General features: G+C 55.9%; 2 protein-coding genes across 3 annotated transcripts; one reads left to right on the top strand and one right to left on the bottom strand.

Moving 5' to 3' along the window:
• The first annotated feature begins 1,518 nt into the window (after positions 1-1,518).
• Oaz1 (ornithine decarboxylase antizyme 1) lies at positions 1,519-3,986 on the top strand. The gene is given in 6 exon segments (XM_076919379.1): positions 1,519-1,758; positions 3,057-3,114; positions 3,116-3,202; positions 3,281-3,453; positions 3,531-3,616; positions 3,687-3,986. Coding segments are annotated over 6 exon segments (684 nt in total). The 5' UTR covers positions 1,519-1,612; the 3' UTR covers positions 3,821-3,986.
• A 3,830-nt stretch (positions 3,987-7,816) lies between these two features.
• Positions 7,817-25,379, bottom strand: Lingo3 (leucine rich repeat and Ig domain containing 3). Of its 2 annotated transcripts, none has more exons than XM_076919377.1 (2): positions 24,770-25,379; positions 7,817-11,182 (listed from the first exon to the last, which is right to left on the bottom strand). In XM_076919377.1, exons 1-2 carry the CDS (start codon positions 25,288-25,290, stop codon positions 9,367-9,369), a joined length of 2,337 nt encoding a protein of 778 aa, XP_076775492.1. In that variant the 5' UTR covers positions 25,291-25,379; the 3' UTR covers positions 7,817-9,366. The 2 variants fall into 2 exon arrangements, with proteins under 2 accessions (XP_076775492.1, XP_076775493.1); XM_076919378.1 differs by lacking the exon at positions 24,770-25,379 and adding an exon at positions 18,727-18,796.
• Positions 25,380-26,358: the final 979 nt, after the last annotated feature.

The raw sequence follows: 26,358 nt of genomic DNA, 5'->3' as shown, positions 1-26,358 counted from the left end.
GAATGAACCTTAAACTAACTGTTGAGATTCTCCTTGGGGCTTCTCATTTTGTTACATGTTAAGTCTTTGTTGCTTGTGTGCAGGTCAGAGGTGTGGAGGTCAGAGGGCAACGTCAGGAATCAGCTCTCTCCTCCCACTCTCTGGGTCCCTGCAATCCAGGTCGGCTTCCACCCTTGCCTGAAAGCACCTTTACCCACTCAGCCATCTCAGCAGCCCCAACGTGAAAAAGACCTAACATTGTTTCCCACTGTCCGGGAGACTATCTGACACGCCTAGATCGGCTTCTAGCTCAGGCCAATCGTGAGCCTGCCTGGTGCCTGGAGAGGCCAGAAGAGGGCATTGGATCCCTGGAGCTGGAGTTCCAGGAGGTTGTGAGCCCTCCAGAGCAGAGGCTTAGTCCTCACTCATATCTGTCCCCTGTCCCCGTTGAACAGTGAGCTTTCAAATTGTATCCCAAAGACAAAACTGTTTCTGATTTTAACCTGGAAGTGAAAGACGGTGCCTAAATCAAACTGCTGCTCAAATAGGCAATATTTGACCAAGTTTATTCTCAAAAGACACAGTATTAACCTGGGTGATGGTGCAGGCCTTTAATCCCAGCCCTTGGATGGCACAGTCAGGTAGATCTCTGTGAGTTCGAGGCCAGCCTGGTCTACAGAGTGAGTTCCAGGACAGCCAGGGCTACACAGAGAAACCCTGTCTCGAAAAAACCAAAAAAAAAAAAAAAAAAAAAAAAAAAGTTTAAATCCCAGTTTGACGTAAAATATTTCTCTAGATTGGAATATCTTAACTTTTGAAAGGTTTTCTTTTAAATTGTAAGTTGTTTTCAAAATAGAGTCCCAACCTAGAACGTAATTACCCATTATTACAAGGTCATTAGAATAATTTTGCCGCGTGGGGGATGGGCACCAAACAAACCGCCTAGCTCAGTCTCAGATACCCTTGACAGTTATTTCCTGACAATCAGCCTTCCTGGGGCGGGGCGTCCCGTGGGTGGGACCATAATGGTGTAAGATGGAGAAGATGAAGGAGGACAAAACTGAAGGGCCACAGAGACGAGCCGAGGCGCAGAGTCCTACCCTTGGGGACTGGGCTAGACCGAGCTCTACGTCCTGTATGACTGCTTCGCAGAAGCCCCGCCCCCTACACAACATAAAACCTGGAGGGCGGGCTCGTCGGAACTCCGAGCAATCCTCAAAGGGGCCAAAGCCGTCCGTTTTTCTACATTGACCAATCAGAGTCTGGGGGGGGAAACGTATCTGCATTTTCCTGTCTTCCCTCCCACGGATGACGCAAACACGCGGGGGCGGGATTCTCCTATCGCCAACTAATCATCAACGGAGACCTTCCTCCTGTTTTTTTTACTTTCGCCAATCAGAGGCCGGAATAGGTGGGACGTATTTGGTTTTTCTGAGCTGCCACTGTGGCTCCGCCCCGTTCCTCCGTCGCCTCACGCTGCTGCGTTTACGCCTGCGTGTGGGGGCGTGGCCTGCGGTGACGACGCATATAAAAGTGGGCGTCGGCGCCGGCGCCATTTTGCGAACGGCGAGCAGCGGCGGCGGCGCGGGAAGTGCAGCGGAGGTTTTTGCTGGTTTCGGACCCCAGCGGCCGGATGGTGAAATCCTCCCTGCAGCGGATCCTCAACAGCCACTGCTTCGCCAGAGAGAAGGAAGGGGACAAACGCAGCGCCACGCTTCACGCCAGCCGCACCATGCCGCTTCTTAGTCAGCACAGCCGCGGCGGCTGCAGCAGCGAGAGGTGAGAGCCCTGCCCCCGCCGCCGCGAAGCTTCCAGAAACAGCGTCCGCGTAGGCCCAGGGGGAAGCGCAGTGTGCGCAGGCCTGGAGCGGGGTCGGCCTCGGGGCGCCAGATAAGTCTCGGCAGCGCGAGATCCGCCCCTTTGTGGCGGCCACAATCGCGCCGGGGGCGGGGCGGGGCGGGGCCTGTGGCGCGGGTCGCCGACTCTTATTTGGGATTCGAGTGGAATTAGGGAGTCGTGGGTTGAGGCGTAGGGGTTGGTTTGGTGGGAGAATGGGAAACATTTCGCGAAAATGTGGGATCCGATTTGAGGTTTGAGTCGAATTTGAGGGCTGCGAGTTGAGCCTAAGATCCTGGGAGGAATCTGGAATGAGAGATTGGAGACTCGAATTTGGGGGCCCGTGTCTCGGATCTGTGATCCGGTTCTAATGTCAGGTGGCGAAGTGTCTGAGGTTACATGGAGGGGGATGGTAATAAATGGTATGTTCTGTAGAGGAGGGCCTCGTCTCGGATTTTGGGTGCTGTTGGGGAGGGACCCTATTTTATACTTGGGTTCATGTTGACTCTTTTCACGGTGGGAGAGTATGGGGCCAGATTTGGGGCGTTGAGAAAGAAGCTTGTGTCAGTTTTGGAAGTCACAGGTTGAGAGGCTGGGATTAGATTTAGGGTTCAGGTTGGATTTAGTGACTGAATGTTGAGGGACTTGGGTCAGAATTGGGATGATCTTGAAAATGGTCAGGTTTAGGGGGGCTCACGGTACTGTCTTAGGGATTGTGGAGTTGCTGTGGTTGAGTGGTAAGTTGTGGTAAGGGGTAACCTTAATGAATCTCTGGGTCCATTTGGCAGTTAAGTCTGCAGTGGATGGGATGGAGGGGTCTCACCTGAAGGGTACTGAAAGGGGAGTGTTTTGGGAAAGGTGTAGGTATAGATGGTGGGAACTCTATGGGCAGCAGGGTCCTATAGAGTGGCAGCAGGAAAGGGAGGAAACTTGGGGTTGTCTGACTCGAGCATTAGTAGAGGTGAGGTAGAGTTTAGGCCTACTGGTAGCTGCTGACTGGAGGGTGGGAAGGAACAGGTGACCTGGCGTAAGAGGAGGGGTTGGCAGCATGGAGAGTGGCATGTCCCAGCTCCCTGCCGTGGACCACAGTGCTGAGAGGACACGGCTTGAAGCCCTGTTGGAGCCTTGCTACAAAAGGGGCAGAGCTACAGAGGTGAGGGGCAGTGGCCAATGGCTCTTGAGTGGGAAGCCCAGGCACTTCCTACTGCAGCTGCCACCAACCTGAGCATCGTCTCCTGCAGTTCTAGGGTTGCCCTTCATTGCTGTAGTAACCTGGGTCCGGGGCCTCGGTGGTGCTCCTGATGTCCCTCACCCACCCCTGAAGATCCCAGGTGGGCGAGGGAACAGTCAGCGGGATCACAGTCTTTCAGCTAGCATCCTGTACTCCGTGAGTACCTTTGGAGAGCCCGGGGGTGCCTGTCACTGGCACAGTGAGCTGGTCATCCTGACAGCCCTGCCCTCCCAGGACGAGCGGCTGAATGTGACAGAGGAGCCAACGTCTAATGACAAGACCAGGGTCCTGAGCATCCAGTCCACGCTCACGGAGGCCAAGCAGGTCACCTGGAGGGCGGTGTGGAATGGTGGTGGCCTTTACATCGAGCTCCCAGCTGGGCCTCTGCCGGAGGGCAGCAAGGACAGGTAGGCTACTAACCCTTGGGGCTGTAGGGGATCTGGGGCCTGCACACAGGTGGCTGATGGCTCCATGCTTCATTCAGTTTTGCAGCTCTCCTAGAGTTCGCAGAGGAGCAACTCCGGGCCGACCACGTTTTCATCTGCTTTCCCAAGAACCGTGAGGACAGAGGTGGGTATTGCCGTAGGGTTCCAGGGAGGGAAGCTATGGCACCCCGAGCTCTGACCCTATGTCCCCACAGCCGCCCTACTCCGAACCTTCAGCTTTCTTGGCTTTGAGATTGTGAGACCCGGGCATCCCCTCGTCCCCAAGAGACCCGACGCTTGCTTCATGGTCTACACGCTGGAGAGAGAGGACCCGGGTGAGGAGGACTAGGTGCCAGCCCTGCCCAGTGTCCCTGCGCCCTCTCCCGGGTTTGTCCACATGTCGTGATTGTGCAGAATAAACGCTCACTCCATTAGCGGGGTGCTTCTTCGAGCTGAATGCTGTGTTTGTCACACTCAAGTGTTGGCTTTAATTCTAAATAAAGGTTTCTATTTTACTTTTTTATTGCTGTTTAAGATGGTCAGGTGACCTATGCTAGAGCAGCCTCCTTTGAAGTCTAGATAAAATAGATAGTGTCACCTCCCCTGGCTCAAACCCAATAAAGTGATCTCGTTCATTGCTGTGTCTGTGTCCTGCTGCTGGGTCGAGGCCGGGCTCTTGTTAGCTGTGGCCCAGGGTCCCCACCAGGGAGGGTTCTGGAGCTTCCAGTCACTTCTGAGCCTCTACTTAAGTGGGTGGTAGGACCAGGATGTCCTGGATGTTTGAGAGGCTGTGGGCTCTGTGACTGCTCCTCAGACAACTGGCTGAAAGTGGCCGAGGTAGAGCAGCATGGCCTTTGGGGTAGGCTGGGGAGAGGCTGCCCAGGAGCTGTGTGTTCAGCTACCTGAGCTATAGACATGGGTGCTCTGCCCACTGGGCAGTGCAGGGCTGGAGCTGGGTTGTAAACAGGGCAAAGGAGTCAAGATGCAGCATTAGTGTTTACCGTGGGAGAACCAAGGAGTGGGCCAGTAAACTGGCAGGCGTTGGGGAGCATTGTAGCCCTGAGGGTACTCGGGGACTGAGTGAACAGGACAGGGCCCAAGGCTGCTGTGTATAAGCCCCTTCCACCCCCATTGCTGTGGTGTTTGGGAAACTAGTACACAGAATAAGCTCTGTCCAGGAAGAGGCCTAAGCTGAGATAGCAGTGTGCGAGCCTCCTGTGTCTTGACGGAGCCCACAACCATGGAACCAGTGGATAGACCGGGAGAACTTAGTCACAAGGACCATGTGGAAGTAGCTGGGTAGGGAGTGTTGGGGGAGATTGGAGGGCTGAGGTTAGACCTTGGTGGTGGCCAGACTGTCCTGAGAGTATCTTCCTCCCCTGTGCACATGGTGCTGTGGGGTCACACAGCCTGCTGTCTACAGAAATGGCTGCCTACCAGACCTGAGCTGCTGGCCAGCAACACAACCTCTTTGTTCTGTTGTTTTTTGTTTTTTGTTTTTTTTTTTTCTCCTCCCAGGTAGCCCTGGCTAGCCTCGAGTTTCTTTTGTGGCCAAGGATGCCCTAGAGTTCATGACCTTCCTGCTTCTGAGTGCTGGGGTGATGGGCATGTGTGCTACACTAGCTCTTTCTGTTTTAACTTAGTAATTGCGCTTGCTTGGGGATTCTGATAGATTTTAGCCTATGACAGTGGGGTGCCCTCACAGGATCTTAGGGCCACATAGTCTCACTGTAGCACCAAAAGCAGTTTCTTGAGTTACCAGCATCTTAAGAACTTGACTGCGAGAACTACCAATCAGAGATTGTGGTGGCTGTATCCCAGATGGGTTGGGATTTTGCCAATCAAGGACCGGATAGTTGAAGCCTTGTGGGACAAGTTGGCTCTATGCTCCCTGTTCCCCATTGGCCAGCGCTTTCTGACCATGGCCTGCCTCAGAAATAGCAACAAGGCCGTGCCTGATATCCCAGTACCTAGAGGGCTGGGGCAGGATTTGAGTTCCAAGCTAGCCTGGTTTACACAGCCAGACTATCAAAAGCGAAAAGGCTTGGGAACTGGAGTGCTGTGTGTGCCTGACAACTCCCTTTTCATTCAGAAAACCCAGGGACACACAACTCCCAGGGTACCACGCTCCCAAAATGTAGCAAGCACATGCCTGTAGCTCACTGGGTAGACAGACACTCCTGGCAGGAGCCGAGAGGCTGCCAACCGAGCAGCCAGACTGCTGGCCTCACCAACAAAACCAAGACCCCGCACTCACTACATTTTTCCTCCATCTGTCACTTGTCTGCCTCTTGAGGCATTCTCATTGTGTAACTCCAGCTGGCATGGATCTGACTGTGTGGACCAGGATGGCCACAAAGACCCGCTTACCTCTGCCTCTCCAGGACTGGGGTTAAGGTGAGCACCACCATGCCTGGCTACTTTTAGTGTTTTCAATTGTATATGCAAGTAGGTGTGTGCCACGTGTGTGGAGCCGCCTGAGAAGCTGATGGGCTGGAGTCAGACCATTGTAAGCCAACCAACTTGTGTTGGGCCGAAGTCCAATACTGCAAAACCCTCCGTGTTCTTAAGCACTGAGCCATCTCTGCAGCTGGCCAGACGAACTCTTCCCCATACACTGAACTTCCGCTCTCCGGCCTGTGCCTGTGGTCCTGATTAGCTCAGGTTTTCACCTGCTAGGCAACTACTGACTACGCTCCACCTCTGACCACTGCTCCTAGCCCCAGCTAGGTGGGGCTGCCTCAGTCTCCCAAATAGCTGGGATAACTGTCTTGGACCACAAGTTGGGAATATGTTTTCTTGTTTGGACCATAAAGTGTCCCTGTACAGGGGATCTGTCTGTGGCCTGGAGCAGTGAGTGCCAGGCTTCTTCCTGGGCCCAGGGAACTGCTGTGGCTGACTAGAGTTGCTCTTGCTGTCCTGGGGACTTGGGGGCACACATACGTAGTGCGTGTGCACAGGTAGGCTGCCTCTTGAGGATACTGACGTTCTTTGCTCCAAGGACCCTCTGAGATGGAGGTGACACCTGGACTCTAGATCTATGAAAAACCGTGATGGTATTGTGTGATCGTGGTGGGCTGCTTGCTCTCTCCTGTGGAACAGAAATGGCAGTCATCTTTCAGGATACTGGGAAGCACTCATCACAGTCTGGGGTTCGGATGGAACATCCAGCCCAGAGGGCACCAGGAGGACACATAGAGATAGAGGAACCACTGTATACACAGGGCCTAGTCCCAGAGAACTCAGCCCCCAAAGCTGAGCAGTACCTGTAGCAGCAGCCTGGCCCCTCTACCCAGGCCCCCTTGAAAGAGGAGGTGTCAGACTTAGGCAGACAGGCCAGGCCCAGAGTAGAGCTAGGACCTTCCCAAGGCTACCCCTCACTCTTAGCACCCTGGAGGATGGGACATTGTACGGACAGAAACCAGGAGGTGAAACCCTGAAGTGAGCAGGCCTGGGGCAGTGGAGGTGCAAAGGTGGGCATGGTAGCTTACCCCTGTCACCCAGCACCCCAGTGAGGAAGCAGAAGAATCAGGAGTTCAAGGTCAGCTTCAACTACATAGTAAGTTTAAGACTAGCCTGGGCTACATGAATTTCTGTTAAAAAATTAATAATAATAATGGCTCACTGGACAGTGGTGGCGCACGCCTTTAATCCCAGCACTTGGGAGGCAGAGGCAGGCAGATTTCTGAGTTCCAGGCCAGCCTGGTCTCCAGAGTGAGTTCCAGGTCAGCCAGGGCTGTCTTGAAATCCTGTCTCGAAAAAAGAAAAAAAGGCTCAAATAATAAATTGTAAAAGGCAAGCTGGGGTCTTTTAGCCGAGTGCTCCAGGGCCTTCTATTTAGAGAGGAATACTTACGGCTGAGGCGGGTTTCTCTGTGTAGCCCTGGCTGTCCTGGAACTCACTCTGTAGACCAGGCTAGCCTCAAACTCAGAACTCCACCTGCCCCTGCCTCAGGAGTGCTGGGACTAAAGGCGTGCGCCACCACCGCCCGGCTTCATATAGATTATCTTATGTGAACTGTCCCAGCCCCATCCTGCCCTGCTGTATGGCCACGGGAAAAATCACTGTCCCACACCTGCTGGTGACACCAAGTGTCTGAGGTGCTGGGGATACAATCGGCTTTCTGCATGCGAGGTAAGCCCCTGCCTCAGCCCCAAGTCTATAAACGTTCCAGCTTCCAGTGCTGGGTTGACATGTGCATCACCATGACTGGCTCTGCCACCAGGAGCTTCTCTCCCGGGTTACCCTTGCACCCACACAGCTTCTCAACTTCAAAGGAGGGTCCCAGCCACTCCAACACCCACCCCACCCCTCCTATGGGAATAATAATATCTAAAAGTCTGACTTTTGTATTAAATCAGCTTGTTTAATTGGATTTCAGTCAAACACAGCAGGTGAGGATAGAGGTTGTTGGACTGGGGAACCCCAATGTAATGTACTGACACTTTGTGAACTCTAGCCCTGCTGGAAGTGCACCCCCTGTCTTTTAATAACTCTAAAGGCACTTGGATTTCGTTGGTTGTTGTTTTGAGGGCCCTGGGGTTGCCATGGCAACAGGGGCTAAGGGGACACTCTAGGACCAAAGAGGTCGATCTTGTCAGGCTCAGGGATAGAGTCTGAAAATGCCAGTCTACCTAGTCACTCCTGTCCTGTCAGTCAGTTTGTATGTAATGGAAAGGTTGGGGAGGTCAGGACCAAAGGGTCCCCATGTTCCCAGCCCAGTTCAGACTAGCCAAGCTTGATCTGGGTTTTTCGTTGCATTAGGTTGCCTTCTGTCTGGACACAATCATGAAGGCCTGCCTCGGCACACAGGGCAAAGACTACAAGCCCAGACTTGTTCTATAAAGGAAGACACAGAGGGTCCCAGTGGACCACAGACATTACAGCTGGACAGGTGGGAATGTCCGAAGGGTCAGTTGCAGCTTCCTGGTTTCTGGCCAAGTCCCACAAAGTGCCCTCTGTCCCATCTTTCAACAGTGTCCTAACTGTGACCTGGCAGAGGTTACACTGAGGAGGGATAGGCTAGTGGGTCCTGACCTGGCCCTAATGTCTGAGCATCCACTGTCAACTGTCCCTGCCTGCTCAGCCTGTTCACCCTGCAGCAGGCGACTTCCCCTGCAGGGCAGCAGAGTGGACGTGGCTGGCCTGAGGCATTCCTAGGACCCAGGGCAGCCAGCCCTCCTGCAAGCAGATGTCCAGCATGGCAAGGCAGGGTGCAGGGACCTCTAGGGGACATGGGTCATGGCTTCTCCTGGCAGGTGGCCCCCTGGGCCTGAAGTTCCTGGTGGGATGGAAAGTTGGGGACAGAGCTCCTGAGGTGACTGCGAGCCTCTCAGCAGGGTCTGGGGTAGCCCTGGGTACCCGAGTAGCAGTGGACAGGAGCTGGCGGGTGCATTCCCAGGGTCCCTACTGCAGTCCTGGGCCCTGTGTGTGACACCGAAGTGTGTGTGTGACACAGGTTGTGTTACAATGAGCTGAGGAGACACCCACTGCAAGCACAGTGTGTCCTGTGTCCTGAAGGGTTCTCACTGTAGGTATCTGGGGGACGTGACCGGCAGAGGGAGGACGCAGGACTTTGGGACCACAGCCTGCACCTGCATAAGAAACCTTGGATCCTGAGTGTCTCCAGCCACTTCGGGTCCAAGCACAGCAGCCAGAGCAGAGGGTGGGGAAGACAGGTGAAACCCTTAGAAAACACTTCAGGAACTGTAAAAGGTGTGATCTGCTCAAAAATAGTCCCACAGATGTCTACAAAAATGAGGAAGTTCTGCTTGTGAGCTGACTTGCAGCAACCTCCATGCCTACCTCCTGGGAAAAATATGCATAGGTGGAAATTATCTGGGACTGGACGGAGGTTTGAGCGGTCCCGCTGCCACAGCTCACCGTGGGACCGGCTCAGATCATCTTCATGTTGAACTTGCGTGCGCCACCCTGGCCAGCCGCAGCCGCAGGACCGTCCACCTTGCGAAAGGAATATTCCACGGAGAAGTTATTCTTGTGCTGTCCACGGCCACGGCTCCACACAAAGAGCAACAGAAAGCAGAAGAGGACGACGCCCAGGAAGGTGATGCACCCCATGGCGGTGGATACGAGAATGGTGGTGAGGTCCAGTGGGAACCGGATGCCCACCTGCGTCTCGTTGTGCCCATTGCCCTGGGTCCGGTTGGCGGCCGGCTGGACGGTCAAGGTGGCAAAATAAGTGTCGTTACCTCCGGCGTTGCTGGCCACGCACGTGTAGGTGCCACTGTCCTGGGGCCGCGTGTCCGCGATGGCTAGAGTGCCCCCAGGCAGCACGCGTGCCCGGCCCCGGCTGGCAGCCGTAACCGAGTGGTGCTGGGGCGTCACCCAGGCCACCGTGGGCGCGGGTTCGCCCTCAGCGCGGCACAGAAAGCGCACGTCGTCGCCCTCGGTGGCAGTCACATGCTGCAGCCGCCTCTCCCGGATCTTGGGCTTGCGACACACGAAGTACTCGAAGAGCACGGAGTCGGGGAGGTTGTGCAGGGCGTCGCCGCGCACCTCGGCGGGGGTGGCGCAGGCGGGGAGCCTGCCGTCGAAGTTCAGGGTCTTTCGCCTCTGCACGATCCACAGCAGGCGACAGTCGCAGGCCAGCGGGTTGCCGTCCACGCGCAGCGTCTCGAGCGTGTTCACCGAGTGGAACGTGTTCTCTTCCAGCGTGGACAGCAGGTTGTCCGAGAGGTTGAGCAGGCGGATCTGTCGCAGCCCCACGAAGGCCTGTGGCTCGATGACCGCCAGTAGGGCTCCTGCTAGGTGCAGCTCGCGCAGGCGCACCAGGTCTCTGAAGGAGCCGCGTGGCACCATGCTGATGGGGTTATGCGACAGGTTGAGGCACGTGAGGTGGGCCTGCTGTCGCAGTGCGGCGGCCGGCACGGCCGTGATGTTGGTGTGCGTGATGGACAGCGATGTGAGGTTCAGCCCACGCAGGCTGCCCGGGGCCACCTCCTCCAGCAGCGGCCAGTTGTCGATCTCCAGATGCGAGAGTCCCGGAAGCTTCTGGAAATTCTGGTCCTCCAGGGCGGCGATGGCCAGGTGGCGCAGGCGCAGAGAGCCCAAGCCCCGCAGGTGACCCAGCGACTCTGGGGACAGTGACGTGAGATTGCAGCGCTCCAGCGTGAGCTCGGCCAGCCCCAGCAGCCCGGCGAAGGCCCTACGGGAGATGAACACCAGGTCATTGTCGCCCACCTCCAACCTCTGCAGGCTGCGCAGGTCCTGGAAGCTGAAATCCAGCAGGATGACCAGCTTGTTCTCGCTCAGGTCCAGCAGCGTGAGGCTGTCCAGATGTGTGAACACTCCTGGTGGGATGAGCTTCAGCTGGTTGCCACGGAGACGCAGGACGCGCAGGCGGGGAAGGTTGGCGAAGGCTCCGGGCTCCACGTGGGCGATCACATTATGGTTGAGGTCCAGCTCCTCCAGAGTGGGCAACGAGGCTAGGTCCCCAGGGTTCAGGCAGCGGATGCGGTTGCGGCTCAGCTCCAGCATCCGTGTCTCGGCCGGAATGCCGTCAGGGATGGCAGTCAGCCGACGGCGCCCGCAGGCCACCGTGCGGGTGGAGGCGGAGCACTCGCAGCGTGCGGGGCAGCCCTCGGCCAGGGGTGCTGTGGGCAGCAGCAGCAAGTGCAGGCCCAGCATGTGCAGCCAGCAGGTCATGGTGTAGGGTCTGGGCCTAGGGCCACGCCAGCATAGTCCAGGACAGCTGGAATGGGAAGAGGTAGACTACATGAGTATCCATGGCGCCCAGCTAGACAGAGGGATGCTGACCCATGACAGCACATCTTCCAAATCTCACAGATGCCCACAGTAACAGTATGCATGATAGAAACCCAGGGCCCATGGACAGACGGCAGAAAAAGTGGGGGCCATCCACGTTGAAGTATTACTCAGCCAGGAAAGGGAGGCTCTGACACACACCTGCAGGACCTTGGAGGACACTGCTCAGTGAGAGACCGTGTCCCGGAAGACCACTTAGTGGGACTCCATGAAGCACCCAGAACAGGTGGATGAGGTTTAAAACAAGTTCTCTTGTAGCTCAGGCTGGCCTCAACCCGGTCTGGTGAGTAGCTGAGGCTACCCTTGAAGATGGAGGCAGAGCTGATAACAAAGCAAACTGCTCAGAGACTCCTGGACCTGAGAACTTCAGAGAAACAGGAAGATTCCTGCCCTGTGCCTCGGAGGGGCCAGGCCGAGTACACACTGTTGCGTTTGGCTGTCTGGAGTCTGGGACTGTGACAGGACAGCTCCTCTCCTGCAGAGACCCAGTTGGTGAGTCATGATGACCCTCAGCGCTGAGACAGATACTCTAGCTAGGATGGAGGAACAGCCAGGAAACACCCCAAGACTGGATTGAAGACTAAGGGAGCTACTGGTGGGAACTGAGGACCCGGGTGGCCAAGGGGCTGAGACGATAATAGATGCTGAGATATCTTGCAGTGCCGGCCTGACTAGGCTGGATCAGTGTTTCTCTCAGGCAGCCTGACTGTAGCCAGACCCAGGGGTCGAGGTGGCAGAGGGACAGCTGGACTGAGCTGCCTGGCCTCTTTTGCAACACGGCTTCCCATCTGCCAGGCAGCTATTTATGGCATGTTAGCAGCTGAAGCCCCCAGGCAAGACTACTGGCACAGAGCAGACTGGCAGCCCTGGTGACTGAGCATACTGGAAGGCACAGGTGTGAAGGAGAGCCCCTGCCTAGAATCCCCCTGTGAGGGGGGTAGGGGTGTGGCCAAACACAGAGCTCCTACCAAGCATCCCCAGTAAGGGAGGGGAGACGTGGTCAGGGGTGGAGTCCCTACCTTGAATCGGGTCTTTCTGTGCTGTGTTCACCTGTGTGGAGCCCAGAGGTGGACTCCTCTGCAATCATCCCCAACCTTGTCTTTTGAGCAGGACTCAAAGTCTGATGACTGGACTAGGCTGTTCAGCCACGAGCCCCAGGGGGTCCCCCTACTTCTTCAGCATTGAGATACAGAAGTGTGCCCTCATGCCAGCTTCTCTATGGGGATTTGAACTCAGGTGTTCTGGCTTGTGCACCAGCAGCTCACGACTGAGCCGTCACCATCACTGCCTCCCGCCAGCTGCACAGCGCTTAGTCCTTCACCTGGAGCCCCTCGCAGACTTTGCTACACGTGTGGTTTTTTTGAAGTGGGGCTTCAGGTAGCCCAGACTGGCCTGGAACCGGCTATGCAGGTGCTCTTAAACAACTGATCCTTGTCTCCGCCTCCGGAGTCAGTCGCTAGGCTCAGAACAGAACCTCCAGTTCTGGCAGAGAACGCCTAGAACTGACAGTCAAGTCGCTGCCACTGAACCACTCCTCCCCAGCAATCCCTGGTGCTGGTGGCCCCTGCACCCTCTCTGGCCTTGTCAGACCTCAGCCACCAGATCCCTCCAGGGCACCACCGGCAAGTGCTCGCTCTATAATTACTCTACCAGGCAGGGACAGCAGATCTCTTGAGCCAGCTCAGCAGGGGCCACTCAAAGGGTGACCTAGTTTTTCAACTCTAACCCCTCCTGGCAGGCCTGGCCCTGTCATCTCCTCTGCAGGGTGACAAAAAAGCTGCAGGGGTGGGCTGGGGAGGGGAGGAATGGGCAGCTGTCTGAAGCAACTGCCACCTTTCAGCTTGGACCCTGACCCTTCTTGCTGTGTGCCTTCAGGACCTTACCTGTCCCTTTTGGGTGTTTGCTGGCCATGGCATGTGAGGACAGGAGCATGGAATCACCCTCCTCATGTGCTTCCCCTCAGTCAGAGGGACAGCGGATGCCTGAAGTACTAGGAACCTGAGTGTCTCTGTAGGGTGGAAGGTGACCGCCCGTCTCTCATGTTGAAGAAGGCAGGCAGGGAGCGGTGTCTCTCTGTCCCCTCTCTTGCCCTGTAGTTTTAGGGGAGGGTTACTCACAAAGCCATGTCTCTGGGTCCTGGCCCCTGGTAGAGTGTCTTTGTCACTGAGGACTGGACTACCTACCGTGTGGCTTTTTTGTTCTTGCTGTAGACTTTGCCTCACCGAAGATCAGGCAGGTCTCAAACTGTCAAGCAATCCTCCTGCCTCAGCCTCCGAAGGGCTGACAAAGGAAAAGCAGTAGAACTGGCTACTGGTTGGCCTTGTGTCATCTGAGTCGCCTTGGGCTCCTTTCAATCTGCCTGCAGGGACTGGAGCCAAGAAAACGGCTTGCTTTTCTCTTCTCCCACCGACACCCCACCAGGTGATGGCAGCTCCATCGAACAAATAAATATAAAGGGACACCCCAACGCTGGGGGCTGCAGCACACTCCTGTCGACCCACTGCCCCAGAAGCTCAGGCAGGAGGATTGTGAATTTCAGGACAACCTGCAACTTAGTGAGACCCCCTCTCAAAGTAAAAATCAGGAGAGCATTTGGAGAGGCGGCTTTGCAGTCAGAGCTAATCCAGCTCTGCTGGGTTGAGCTCCTAGTACCCGCGGGCAGCTCCAAACCCCCAAACTCTGTCTTCAGGGGATCTGACGCCGCCTCTGGTTTCCCGGGACATTGCACACATGCAGTGCACAGTCAGACATGCAGGCAACTGTACATATAAAACAGACATATACATCTGGGGGATAATTAGGCGGTCATGGTGGCTCGCACCTTTAATCCTAGCACTCAGGAGACAGACAGGCAGGCAGATCTCCACGAGCCTGGTCTACAGAGTGAGTTCTAGGACAGCCAGGGCTGCATAGAGAAACTCTGTTTAAAACAAACCAACCAAAAAAGCCAAAACAAAAATCCATACCCCCAAGCCCAAATGAGTTTTAAAAAATTAAAATTTAAAAAAATAAAGAAGAAAGAAAGAGAAATAGGAAAAATAAGCTGGAGGCATAAGTAAAAAGTAAGTAGGCTGGGGGCGTGGTCAGGGTGAGCCCCCTTGGCATTCCCCCAGTAAGAGGCTGGGGGCGTGGTCAGGGGTGAGCCCCCTTGGCATCCCCCCCGTGAGAGGCTGGGGGCGTGGTCAGGGGTGAGCCCCTTGGCATCCCCCCCCGTGAGAGGCTGGGGGCGTGGTCGGGGTGAGCCCCCTTGGCATTCCCCCCCCCCCCGTGAGAGGCTGGGGGCGTGGTCAGGGTGGAACACTGGTCTATCTGCCAGAGACCCAGGGTTCTATTCCTGACACTGCAAAAAAAAAAGTCTAAAAGGGACACTTGATCCAAGGCCCCTCTGAGGCTGTGCACCCGACTATAGGATAGCTGCCTCATGTAGCAGAATCTAGAACCTTTTGGCTTCTTTCTCACTCCAAGCCACGGTGGAACCCTTGATGCTGGGCTGCCTGTGCTGGCTCATGCAGCCACCATTCAGATCGCTCTCAGTGGGCTTCAGGGCTCTGGCAAGCCCAGTATGGACTCCGCGGAAGAGCCAAGCTAAGGCTTCAAGGACATGACTCATTAATATGCATGAGATGCCACCGCAGCGGTCTTGGCAGAGCCTGATTGCAGGGTCCAGCCTGCCCAGTCACTGTCCTCCTAACCCTTGGCTCATGTCACCCTGGGATGGGGTCCCATGATTTCAAGCGGACCCCCAGGGCCTCTGAGTACATTCTCATATAACAAACGCCTCTAACTCCGACCTCTGTCACCCGCCGCCTCTCCAGCCCGCAGCTACCCACAAATCCACGTCTGATTCTCCCATTCTGGACATTTCCTATCATGGAGTCCCACACCAGGGGCTGCTATGTCGCTGCAATTCACTGGGGGGGGGGGAGCAGACATAAAAAATATGGACCAATAAGTGAACTGAAGGTTTGGAAAACCTTCCAGAAGAGAGTGAGTTCAAGGCTACAGGATGGTAAGGGGTGGCCCTGAGAGATCCGTCACCCTGTCCCATGGTCGGGTGGATCAAAGGTACACAGAGCAGGAGAGCAGCGGTCAGACATGCTTCAGGAAGTGCTCACCACCACGCCTGCCTGCGGCCTGCCTGCCTGAGATCCGGCCCTGGATCCACGTGCTGATAGAGTCGATCTGACTCCCAGCAGTTGTCCTCTGACCTCCAGGTTGTTCACATTTGCATGCTCACACGCCCAGATGCCCAGGGTCAGGGTCTGCTCAACCATCTCTCTGTGAGCAGATGTTCATCTCTCTCTAGCCTCCGCTTCCCATTTTGCAGAAGGCCAAACAAACGGGGCTGGGGCGTTGTCCTCTGGCTAGCCTGCTTCTAGATGCTTCCACCAGGTGCTGCCTTGGTTAGGAGTAGGTCTCCAACTCACTGTCATTCATTCAACGAGCATTTAGTAGACACCTGATGTGTGCCTGCTGCTGTTCTCAGTCTTAATGGGAGTGGAACCATGGTGGTGGGGACTTGTCACCTCCTGGGCAGACAGGACACTGCCAGTGGGCCCAAGCTGAGACTGTCCTGGATCCTCTGAGGCCCAGTGTCACCTTGGGGTTGTGAGAAGGAAGGCAGGCAAAAAGACTCCTAGATTTTGTGACCCTGGATCCATGGAGGGAGGAGGGGGCCATGAGCCAAGGCCTCTGGGACCTCCACACCCCGACACTTCAGGGGATGTTCCCTGGGCCAGCCTGAGTCTTAGGAGGGCATGCGTGTGGCAGGTAATGGCTTCTCCCAGCAGCCAGGGGGAACTGCCACCCAGGGCCACAGTGGTTTGGAGGAGGGAGTGACATACATGTGGCTCTGGCAGCCAGGCACTGTTTCTTGTTGTCTCTTGATGGGAGGGTGGTTTTGCTCCCGCACTGAGGTCTGACACCTGCCAAAGCCACACTGTGGGAATCAGCTAGAGGTCCCCAAGGCCTATACTCTTGGAACAGTCTGGAAAACAGAGGCCTCTCCTCCAGCCTAACTCCAGCCTAACAAAGAAGTGTTCAGCCCAAGCGGAGACCCAGTACGTCTGTGGGATTGGAACCCTGGGTCCCTCGAGGCCCCATCCTGGGAAAGATGAACCCACGTTCTGGGGCTGACAGGCTTCAGTGGCCTCCTGTCCTTCACTCCTGGATCCCCCCACCACAATAAGAGTGAGGGATAAAGTGGGGTGAGGACAGGCTTGGCACACCCTCACAGCACCCCCTCTCTGAGGTATACTTTTGGGGACACTCTCCCAGCTCCACCTCCAGGGCTGGTACATTCTCTGTCCTAGATCGTGGCCCTCCTGGGCCTTTAATCCAGTGACAACTCATTAAGGCTTAATCAGCCCCATCCACTGTGGGTCCCTGGCCACTATTCTTTTGGAGGGGGGGCTCCTGACCCAATTTCCTTAATGGCCTATGCCTGAGGGGGGTAGCAGGCTTGCCACCGCCCACCCAGCAGTGAAGGAGAGGAAGGTTCTAGACTGGCAAACACTTAACCCTCAATATACGTGTGTCCGCTTATCCGATAGCCCTGAGAACAGAAATGGTGCATTCACGGAATGGGGAGGAGACTGGGGGATTGGGGCTTGACCTCCTTGGGGGAGGTGGCTGCCAGGTTGGGGTGTCAATTGTAGGAAGGACCAGGGACAGAAGAGCAACTAGGAAGCTGAGGGGACCCCCACTGAGCCTCCCACCCTGTCCTGGGGTCCTGGGTGCCTTCTTCCTCCCGCCCCACCTCGTCTGGGTGTCTGTGTGGAGGGGACCCCAGCTCACCTGTGAGCACTGGAAACTGAGTTCCCAGCTCTGTTTTTACTAAATGCTAACTCCTCATTGTTCTCAAGCCCAAGGCTGACATAGGAGGCAGTGGGTGGCTCACCCTGGCTTCGAGGCTCACCCAGGCTGCCCACACCGAATGCAGTAGCTGGGGAAGAGTTCTAAAAAGCTTCCTACCTGGTGAGCTGGGAGTGAGTCAGGAGGGCCCCGGGGGAAGAGGCACAAAAACCTTGGCTTTGGGACCTTGTACGCTCCCACCCTTCAGGCACGATCACATGCCTGGCTGCAACTGGGGGTGGATGGCAGCAGCCACCCCCACTCTACAGATGGAAACACTGAGGCCGGACGCACATTGTGTGCTGCTCAGGTGGGAGCTGACAAAGGGATTCTTCAACATCCTAATTGCCCTGGTCAATGTCAGGGCCTGCGTGGATCAGGACTTAACACCCTGGTCCTGGGGGGAGATGGCTGTCAGGATGGGGTATCAATTCTAGGAAGGAACCAGGGACAGAAGAGCAATTTGGAAGCTGAGGGGACCCCCCACTGAGCCTCCCACCCCACCCTGGGTGTCTTCTTCCTCCTACCCGACCTCATCTGGGTGTCTGTGTGGAGGGGACACCCATGGGGTGAACTGACACCATCCTAAGCCTCCCCTGCAGCTCAGAGGTGAAAGGACCAGGGCTTAGTTAGCTTCCTGAACCCTCAGGTCCCCAAGGGGTGTTGTTTCCAACCTGAGCCCCTCTGTCTCCTCTGTCTCGTGTCATTCACCTCTCAACATTCTTCTTACAACCTTTGTAGCCTGGTGCCTCCTCCAGGGAGCCCTCCTGAGTTATCCTCAGCCTGATACTTCTGTTCTTGCTAAAAGTCCCCAAGTTCCAAGCCCTAATAGCCCCTCCCTGTCACCAAAGGCAGGCATCAGATGCCCCACCCACCCACCAAGCCATCCATAGGCACAGGGTCTCAGGCCCTGCCTGGGCTCTGGGTTCCCCTCCACACACAGCAACAAGCCTCCTGGCACCAGTACAGCTTCCCAAATGCATCAGACCCCCAAGTTCTAAGCACTCCCCACTGGGAGGAGGGACACCTGTGCCCTGGGGACTCTGGCATTAGGAGCCCTTGTTCATAAGGTGGGATGGGAACACGCAGCGTGTCCAACTGGAACCCAAGCCCTGAGCCTCTCAACTTGTTGAATGGGGCCCAGTGGCCTCCCTGGTCAGGCCCAGTGCCCAGGGGACACCAGGCCGGGCCTGTAGGATATACAGAAGGGGATATACAGAAGCCCCCACCACCGTGGCCGCTACCAGGACACAGGCCTGCCCAGTGAGGGGCTCTGCCCAACACCCCAGTGCTTCCCCACGGGATCGAGACCCCAAAAATGTGTGAGTCCCGCATGTAGACCCCCCAATTCACCTCGCGCGCATCTCCCTGCACTGGCTGGCGGGGGATTTCAGGGAGCCCAGCCGCGGCTCCATCCCAGGTGTCCCCCTGCCGCAGTGCGCATCACCATTCGGCATCCCCCCGGGTGCTCGCCCACATGCGCCCCTCGATCCCCTTAGGCTCTGCATCTCTGGAGGCGGGGTAGACCCTGAAGTTTCCCCGGGGGTGCAGAAAGGTTGGAGAGGAGCGCGTGTGGGGGGCCTGAAGGGGTCCCCGGATTGCAGCGCTGTCACTCACCTGGGCGGCTCCTCCTCAGACGGCGCGGGGGGCCGCTCGGAGCCGCCACCAGCCGCCGCCACGGCCACCACCGCCGCCACCGCCACCACCGCCGCCACCGCCACCTCCCGGGCTCCGCCGTGCGCGTCCCCGCCGCGCATCCCCGTGCGCATGGCCAGGGCGCGCGCGAGCCGCAAGAGGCGCGCGCGACGACACGTGTTGGAGCAGGTCCGGGGCAGATGGGGACGCAGCACCCGGGTACCCCGCGTGCCTAGCGTGCCCCTGTCCTCGGAGCCTCCGCAGACACTGAGTACCAAGAAATGCTTGGGGGCTCCTTAGATACGACAGGTTGTCCCCAGAACCTTCTGGAAATTGGCAACTCTCCGTTGTCCCCTCCCTCCCAGGACAGGCCTCCACCATCTGCACTGTAGCTCACATCTGCCCGCTCTGCCAAGTCTCATCCCCAGTGGCCTTGCTCCTCAGTGAGTTCCAGAGCCTGCCTTGGCTTCCCGCTGCTCCGCTGCCGGCCTAACTCCGCGTTACTCTGCCTGCCATCCATCCAAGGCTGTGGCCGCCACCCTCCCCTCCTCTTCCATGTGCTGGGACTGCGATGTGCACGTTGGTGCATACAGCCTAGCGTGGGTAGTAGGTAGGTAGATGCATACATCGCATAGGGGACCATGGAGAGAACTCCAAGATAAGAGGGGGAGCCAGAAAGAAGGCCCAGCAGCCAGAGCGCTGCTGCTCCTGCTGAGGGCCTCATCTCAGGTCCCAGCACCCACATGGCAGCTCACAACCATCTGTGACTCCAGTTCCAGAGGACCCGAGGCCACCTTCTGGTTTGTGAGCTCCTGTATGCAATGCAAAGAGTTAAAAATAAGATGAATCTTAGCTCAAATCTCAGCACTTGGGAGGCAGAGGCAGGTGTATCTCTGAGTTCGAGGCCAGCCTGGTCTACAGAGTGTTTTCTAGGACAGCCAGGGCTACACTGAGAAGCCATGACTCAAAATAAACAAACTAACTTTACAAACAAAGGAGCATGTGTGCCTGCCCCGCTTGCTGAGAGACACTGCACTGAAGTCCCTACCCCACCACTTCGGAGGCTACCAGTGCTCCCTGGTAGGAGCCAGCCTAAGCAGACAGGAAACAGGAGTTGGGGACTCAGCCTTGGGATCAGGGTGGGAGCTATGAGAAGGAGGAGGTGACAGTCCCCCAGAGCAGAGGCTCAGTGAGTAGCCTTTTCTAGGAGCTGGCTGCATCTGGCTCTGTCCTCGCTGTAGCAAACTGAGTGTGCCCGGAGGCCCAGCTGCCTTTGTCCCTGGAGAGGGGTGACCTGTAGGCCTAGCTGCAGGAAGCCCCCTCGTGCGCCCTCTCCGTCCTCCAGTAAGGTTTAGTGGAAGGCAGCTCTGCCACCTGTGACTCAAGTCGGCACCTTTCCCAGACTGCATTGGCATTGGCGTGAGGCCCAGGAACTGCATCCTGTGAGGCCACAGACCAGGTCCCTCCCCAAGCCAAGAGGCCAGGAAGCCGGTGCCCCTCCCAATATCCTTGGAGGTAGACCCCAACTCCACATCAGGCCGGCCCTGTCTGTGTACTGCTGTGCTGTGTGACCCCAGACAGACTGCATCTCTTCTCCAAGTCTCTGAGGGTGTGAGCACTGGCTCTGGGGGCTCCTGGACAGGCTTCGTTGAGCGCCTACTGCACACAGAGTTACATGATACGGCAGACTTTCCATGCATGGGCGACAACTACGACCAAAGCCAGAGGTGGATGCAGGGACCTTGGCCGCTTGCCTGCAACCCATTCCAGGTCCTGCCCATCTAGCCTGAGTCTCCCCCCAAGGACCAAGGAGCTCCTATGCCTAACACTGCAGACTACAGCCTTAATGACTGGGGTCACCAAGGCTCGAGGGGCTTCATCCACCTTTCTCTCATCACTCTGCAGAGGAGAGAGAGCAGCAGCAGGAGGGACCACAGCCGAGGGGCCTGGCTCCCACCACAGGACCTTTGCACATGCTGTTCCGGCTGGAGAGCAGAACGCAGAACGCCTTCCCCAGCGTCTGCCCTGCCCGCCCCTGCTTCCTCCTGACTCACATCCCCACCCGGCCGCCTTCTGTCCCCCGTTCCCAGCCTCCCTGCAATTTCCTAAGATATCCTATAATTTACTCATTCAGCCTATTTATGTCCGCCCTTCCCCCTTTCTCCTGAGCACTGCCTCCCTGCACGCGCTTGGTGTCCAGACTCCTGCTTGAACTAGCAACATAAGTGATGGCAAACTGGACAGGGGTAGTCTGAGTAGGAGAGTATGAGCTTCTAAAGACCAAGGCATCCCCTACCCTCTCCCCTCAGACAGCGCGTCACCCGTGGAGTCACATTGAGGACAGAGATGTACTTGAGCCATGCATATAGCCGGCATTAGACTCTAAACTTGTACAGTAAGGCTTGGATGAGGGTGGTGGGTGTGAAGTCCCCAGGCCCAGCTGCTGTGTGACAATGGATGTCTCCTGCCCTCTCTGAGCTCATTGTTCCTGGTAGGTTCCCCATCCCCACTCAGCAGCTCTTCAGAGCCACTGCGATGGGAGGGGAGGCTGCGTGGGAGAGCAGCAGGAGGGTCACAGCCTTGCCAGCAGTGGAGCGGTTAGCACCTGGTTGCCAAGGTTACGACCACCTGCGGAGGGGACGTTGCCATGGAGATGGACCACCTGGGTAAAAAAGGTGGCTCCTGCTGATGGGGAAATGAAACGTGGGTGTGGCTGGGGGGGCAGTGACTGCCTGGAGGATAGGCGTGCTCAGTATGGTCTGGGGACAGCGACAGTGTGGGGTTTCAGTAGGGGCCCTGCTACACAGGAATGGGTTTTTAATGAAATGCCCTATGTTTCTTTCCTGTTAGATCGTGATTGCCATCGTCTGTGGCACCTTCCAAGCAGCCGAGGGCAGCTGACCCGCCCCAGCTCCTGACTAGTGGCCCCCCTATGTACCTACAGGGTAGTGGTCACGGTGTGTGAAGCAGTGGGTGTCAGGTGTCTTTAGCCTAGCCCCAGGTTGGCTCAATGCTGCACCTCAGGTCAGCCACAGATTTCTCTGAGCCTAATAGTTTAACAACTCTCACAGCCTTGAGCAGGTGCGCGGTATCTCCAACGCTGTCTATCCCCAAAGTGGTCAACAGTAAATGTTTAGACGGTTCCAGGGGTGATGGCATCAGAAAGGGGACAAACACTTTCCCTGAAGGGAACCTGGGGGACACAGATGCAGGGAGGGTTAGTTTGTCTGATGATCCTTCGGCTCCTCAGGACCTGCACCCACTCCCAGAGGGAGCTGTAAAAACGGCCTCTTGCTGCAGGCCATCCTGGACTATAGGGCTCTGTCTCAAGACACAAAAGAAAGGGGGGAGTGAAGGGGGGTCTCTTGACCTTAAAGGAATTCCTCAGGACAGCTTACAACTGTCTGTGACTCCAGGGACCCGATACCTCCATCTGGCCCTCTCAGAAATGGCCCCTGTGCACAGACAGACGTGCAGGCAACGCAAACATAAAGAGGAAAAAGAAAAAATGAAAGAAAGAAATTGTCTCTAGAGCCGGACACAGCTTAGTAGTGAAATGGGGAGCTGACTTTGGAGCTCCAGAATTCAAAAGCTGGGCCACACATAAACACACATTTTTTTTCCAGACAGGGTTTCTCTGTGTAGCCTGGCTGTCTGGAACTTACTCAGTAGGCCAGGCTGGCCTCGGACTAAAGAGCTCTGCCTGCCTCTGCCTCCGGGGCGCTGGGACTGAAGGTGAGTGCCACTGCTAGCCAGCCAGCATCAGTTTTTAAATTTTTTTTTTTTTTTTTTTTTTTTTTTTGTTTTTTTCAAGATAGGGTTTCTCTGTATAGCCCTGGCTGTCCTGGAACTCACTCTGTAGACCAGGCTGGCCTCCAACTCAGAAATCCGCCTGCCTCTGCCTCCCAAGTGCTGGGATTAAAGGCGTGCACCACCACTGCCCAGCAGTTTTTTAAAAATATATGTCATACATTTATTTTGTGTGTGGGTCATGCACCCCTGCCATATGCAGACATCAGAGGTCAACTTGTGAGCATCACAGGTCTCAGGGCAGAACTCAGGCGTCAGGCTGGGTGGCAAGTGCCTCACGGTTGGGACAGACTCTCCACTGCCCACATCTGAACAGGATCTAGCTATGTAGCACTAACCAGCCTGCCGCTTGGCATCCTCCTGCCTCAGTGTTCTTCCATGGGATGCCAGTATGTCCACTTGGACTGGCTGCCTGTGAATAAAGGTTTTCCTAAGGCAGTGTCACTATGTCATACAGGCTGGCCTTAGACCTCGACATAGACTCCTGTGATCTGAAGAGCCAGGACAAGTGCATCTCCTCCACACCTGGCTGGGTTCAGTTGCTAGTGTACCAAGGCTATGCCCAGGTCACGAGGGGACCTGCCCCAGAAACTGGTTGGAAAATATTTTTCTGACTCTGGTTTCTGAAAGACTTGAGGTGGGGGTAGTTCCTGGGGACTCCTAGATCTACTGGGTTTTTGTGGTTAGTGCACCTGGGAAACAACCTGAGGAGCTCCGCCCCCAGCCCTTCACTGAGGAAGTCTACTCAATGGCTCCACCTCTGACCACGCCCCCAGCCCCTCACTGGGGGATTTTAGGTGGGGCTCCATCCTGACCACGCCCTCTGCCCCTCACTTTGGTTTTCTAATTTGGGTCTACACTTCTGTAGGTGTGGCTTGTGCATCTCTTTGAAGGATGGAGTCAGGGGATGGGTGACCCATGGATATGGTTGAATCACAAACCTATTTTTGACAGCAGTAGCCAGGGAGGCACTAGGTGGAAGTGAAGTGTGGGTGGATCCCCAAGTGGTTATGAATGTGATTTCCACCACTGAGTTCATGTCCAAGACACAGGACAACTTGTGGAAGTCAGTCCTCTCCTCCACCATGTGGGTCCCGAGGATGGAAGTCAGGTTGGCAGCAAGTGCCTTTAACCACTGGGCCATCTGGCCAGCCAGTTTTTGTTTTTGATATTGGGTCTAAATATACAGTTCAGACTGACCCTGAATTGGTGATCCTCCTGCCTCAGTGGTCTCATAATTGTGGGGTCACAGGCATGCACTACTCAGTCTGGCCCTCTCGACTTCAGTCTGTCCTTCCCAAACACTGCTGCCCAGCATGGGAATGCTGGTGGCTACAGGGCCCCGTGGTCTCTGCTGCTCAGCCTGAGCCCTGCTGGATACTGGAAGAGGGGCACAAGCTTGCTGAGACGGTTAAAGCTCACCCACTAAAGTCTTTTATTGTGTGAGAAACCTGGATCACGCTGCGCCCCTATAGAGAGCCCTCGGGGAGTGCAGAGGTAACTGGGCCCCTCTGGAAGAGCTGCAGAGAGACCCAGAGCTTCAGGCTGGAAAGTGGGGCTGGATTCCCTGGTGCATCCTAACTCGCTCCTTTGGAGGGGAAGATTCCTCAGAAGCCAACAGTGCCTGGAGTCTTCCTGGAGGAACCTACTTCTCATGGCCAGCCTGGGCTAAGCCTCACGTGTCCAGTTCACTGAGCAGAGAGTGACACCTCTCTGTTGCAGGTGGGTTAGGGTTTAGGTGGCAGAAGGTCCTATTCTATGAAGAGCCATCTGGGTCCTTCCAGGACTGTGCCAGGGCTGGAGCAAGGGCTCCCTTTGCCTGTCTGGGATGCACCTGAGGTGTAACCGACGTCGACGTCTCTTTTTCCATTGTCCTGGCTAGAGTCTGTCCCTGCTTGCTTCCTCTCCCATCCCCCATTCCTCATTCCCTGTAGCCAAAGATGGCCTTTTAAACTTGTAATCCTCCTGCCGTTCAGTCCCCAGTGTAGCCTGACACATGCCAGCAAGCTACCGACCTATAGATTTGGATTCTCCTGTAGCACCTGCATCCCCATGGCCCCCATCAGCATCTCATGTCACCTAATCTGTATCCCCAAGTCCTGTGTAGTTAGAGAAGGGTTAGATGCCACAGAGGAGCGGGAGGCAGCAGGGGAGAGGCCCTGTGAGCAGCCTGTGTTAGCTGGAGGTTGTAAGACAGCAGGTGGGAGTTTCTTACCATCTCTGGGCCTCAGCTGCATGATCAAGATGCAGAACAGAACTCGGACTGTGCAAAGGTTCGGAGGAAGGCTGGGTGAGCCAGACAAGGAGGGTGGAGTGAGGAGAGCCGCTGACCATAAGTAGCTGTAGGATCTGGCCCACTTCCTGAAGCGTCTGGAAGCTGCTGTGACAGTGGTGGCTCAGGGGTGTCCTGCCGGATCTGCGGTCAAGCTGTGGCTTGGCTGCAGGCCCCAGTCTGCAGGGTCTCCCAGAGTAGGGCCTTCCTGCACAAGACCCGTGGCCCCCTGTGAAGATCTGCAAGCCAAGGGCTGTGGTGACAGGCGTGTGCCGGGCCCCTGGGCTGATGGCAGAAGCCCTCTGATGCACCTCCGAGGCCTGCGCTGGCTGCTGCGGAGCTGAAAGGAAGGGATCCGAGTGGGAGTCAGGGGGCAGCCAGATGGCATGGCGGGGCCATGGAGGGCGATCCTGTGTGATGCTTCCCTGGTTCCTCCCCGCTGCTCCGCCCCCTCTGCCTCTCATCTAAGTCTCCAACAGTTCCTCTTCCTTGTCTGCCTTTCTCCCCTCCGACTCCTAGTAAAATATTAAAATTTCAATGTAATATTAAGGAAAACATTAAATATTAAATGTCTCCTTTTAAAACTATTAAAACACTCAGCTAGATTCATCTCCCCACAGCCTTAGACCACTGTCCCATCTCAAGGTGACATGGGACTCTTCAGACACATCTAACCTTTTGGCTTTTTGGCAGGACATCATTGCCTACAAAACTCACAGTCATGGACCTGGAATCTCAAGTTTAAAATAAAAATTAGGGGCCAGGCATGGATGGGTCTTTAACCCTACCACTCAGGAGGCAGAGGCAGGCGGATCTCTGCAAATTCAAGGCCAGCCTGATCTACAGACATAATTCCAGGACAGCCAAGGGCTATACAGAAAAACAAACAAAAATGCTCACCACAAATGGGATTCTTCTATACATATTGTGTACTTCACTCTGCAATTCGATCCTGGGCTGTGTCTGCAAGTTTCTGTGACGTTACACTGTGTAACAAACATCCCCATGGTATCATGATGGTTTTCATTATGTCACATGAGCGTCTGGACAGGCTCACCTAGGCTGTCCACTGTGGTTTTTGTTTTATTTATGTATGTTTGTGTCTTTCAGTATAAGCACCATGCCATGTGTTAAGAGAACAACTTGCAGGAGTTTTTTCCTCTGTAGGTTCTGGGAGCAAACTGAGGTCATCAAACTTGAAAGCAAAACGCCCTTTACCTGCTGAGCCCCTCGCTGGCCTGTTTTTGGGTGGCTGCGTGAGATCTTGCTCTGTAGCCCAGGTTGTCCTGGAACTTGCCACCTTTCTACTTTGGCCTCCTAAGTGCAGGGCCAACAGATATTTGGTGGTCCCCAAGGAGAAAGGGTCTGCACTTTTCCATGTCTCCAGGCAATAAGTCCCTGTCCTGCTGTGGTGCAGTCAGTATGCAAGGCCCTACTCAAAGCATGAGGGCTACAAGAAAAAGTAACGTGAACCAAGCAGGGACACCCTATTTTGTACAGATCATCCCCCAGGATGGGCAGGCAGGCGGCTG

The sequence above is a fragment of the Arvicanthis niloticus genome, chromosome 22, assembly GCF_011762505.2.
Source record: "Arvicanthis niloticus isolate mArvNil1 chromosome 22, mArvNil1.pat.X, whole genome shotgun sequence".
Classification (NCBI taxonomy): Eukaryota; Metazoa; Chordata; class Mammalia; order Rodentia; family Muridae; genus Arvicanthis; species Arvicanthis niloticus.
Note: the sequence above shows the minus strand (reverse complement) of the source record. Positions and strands in the feature narration are given on the sequence as shown.

Coding starts and splice junctions, on each gene's coding strand:
- Lingo3 (XM_076919377.1), bottom strand. CDS start 25,290: ATGAGAGGCAGAGGGGGCGGAGCAGCGGGGAGGAACCAGGGAAGCATC. Junction 11,183..24,769: donor GCAGCTGAGGCCCAGAGATG/GTAAGAAACTCC, acceptor TTCCCATTCCAG/CTGTCCTGGACTATGCTGGC.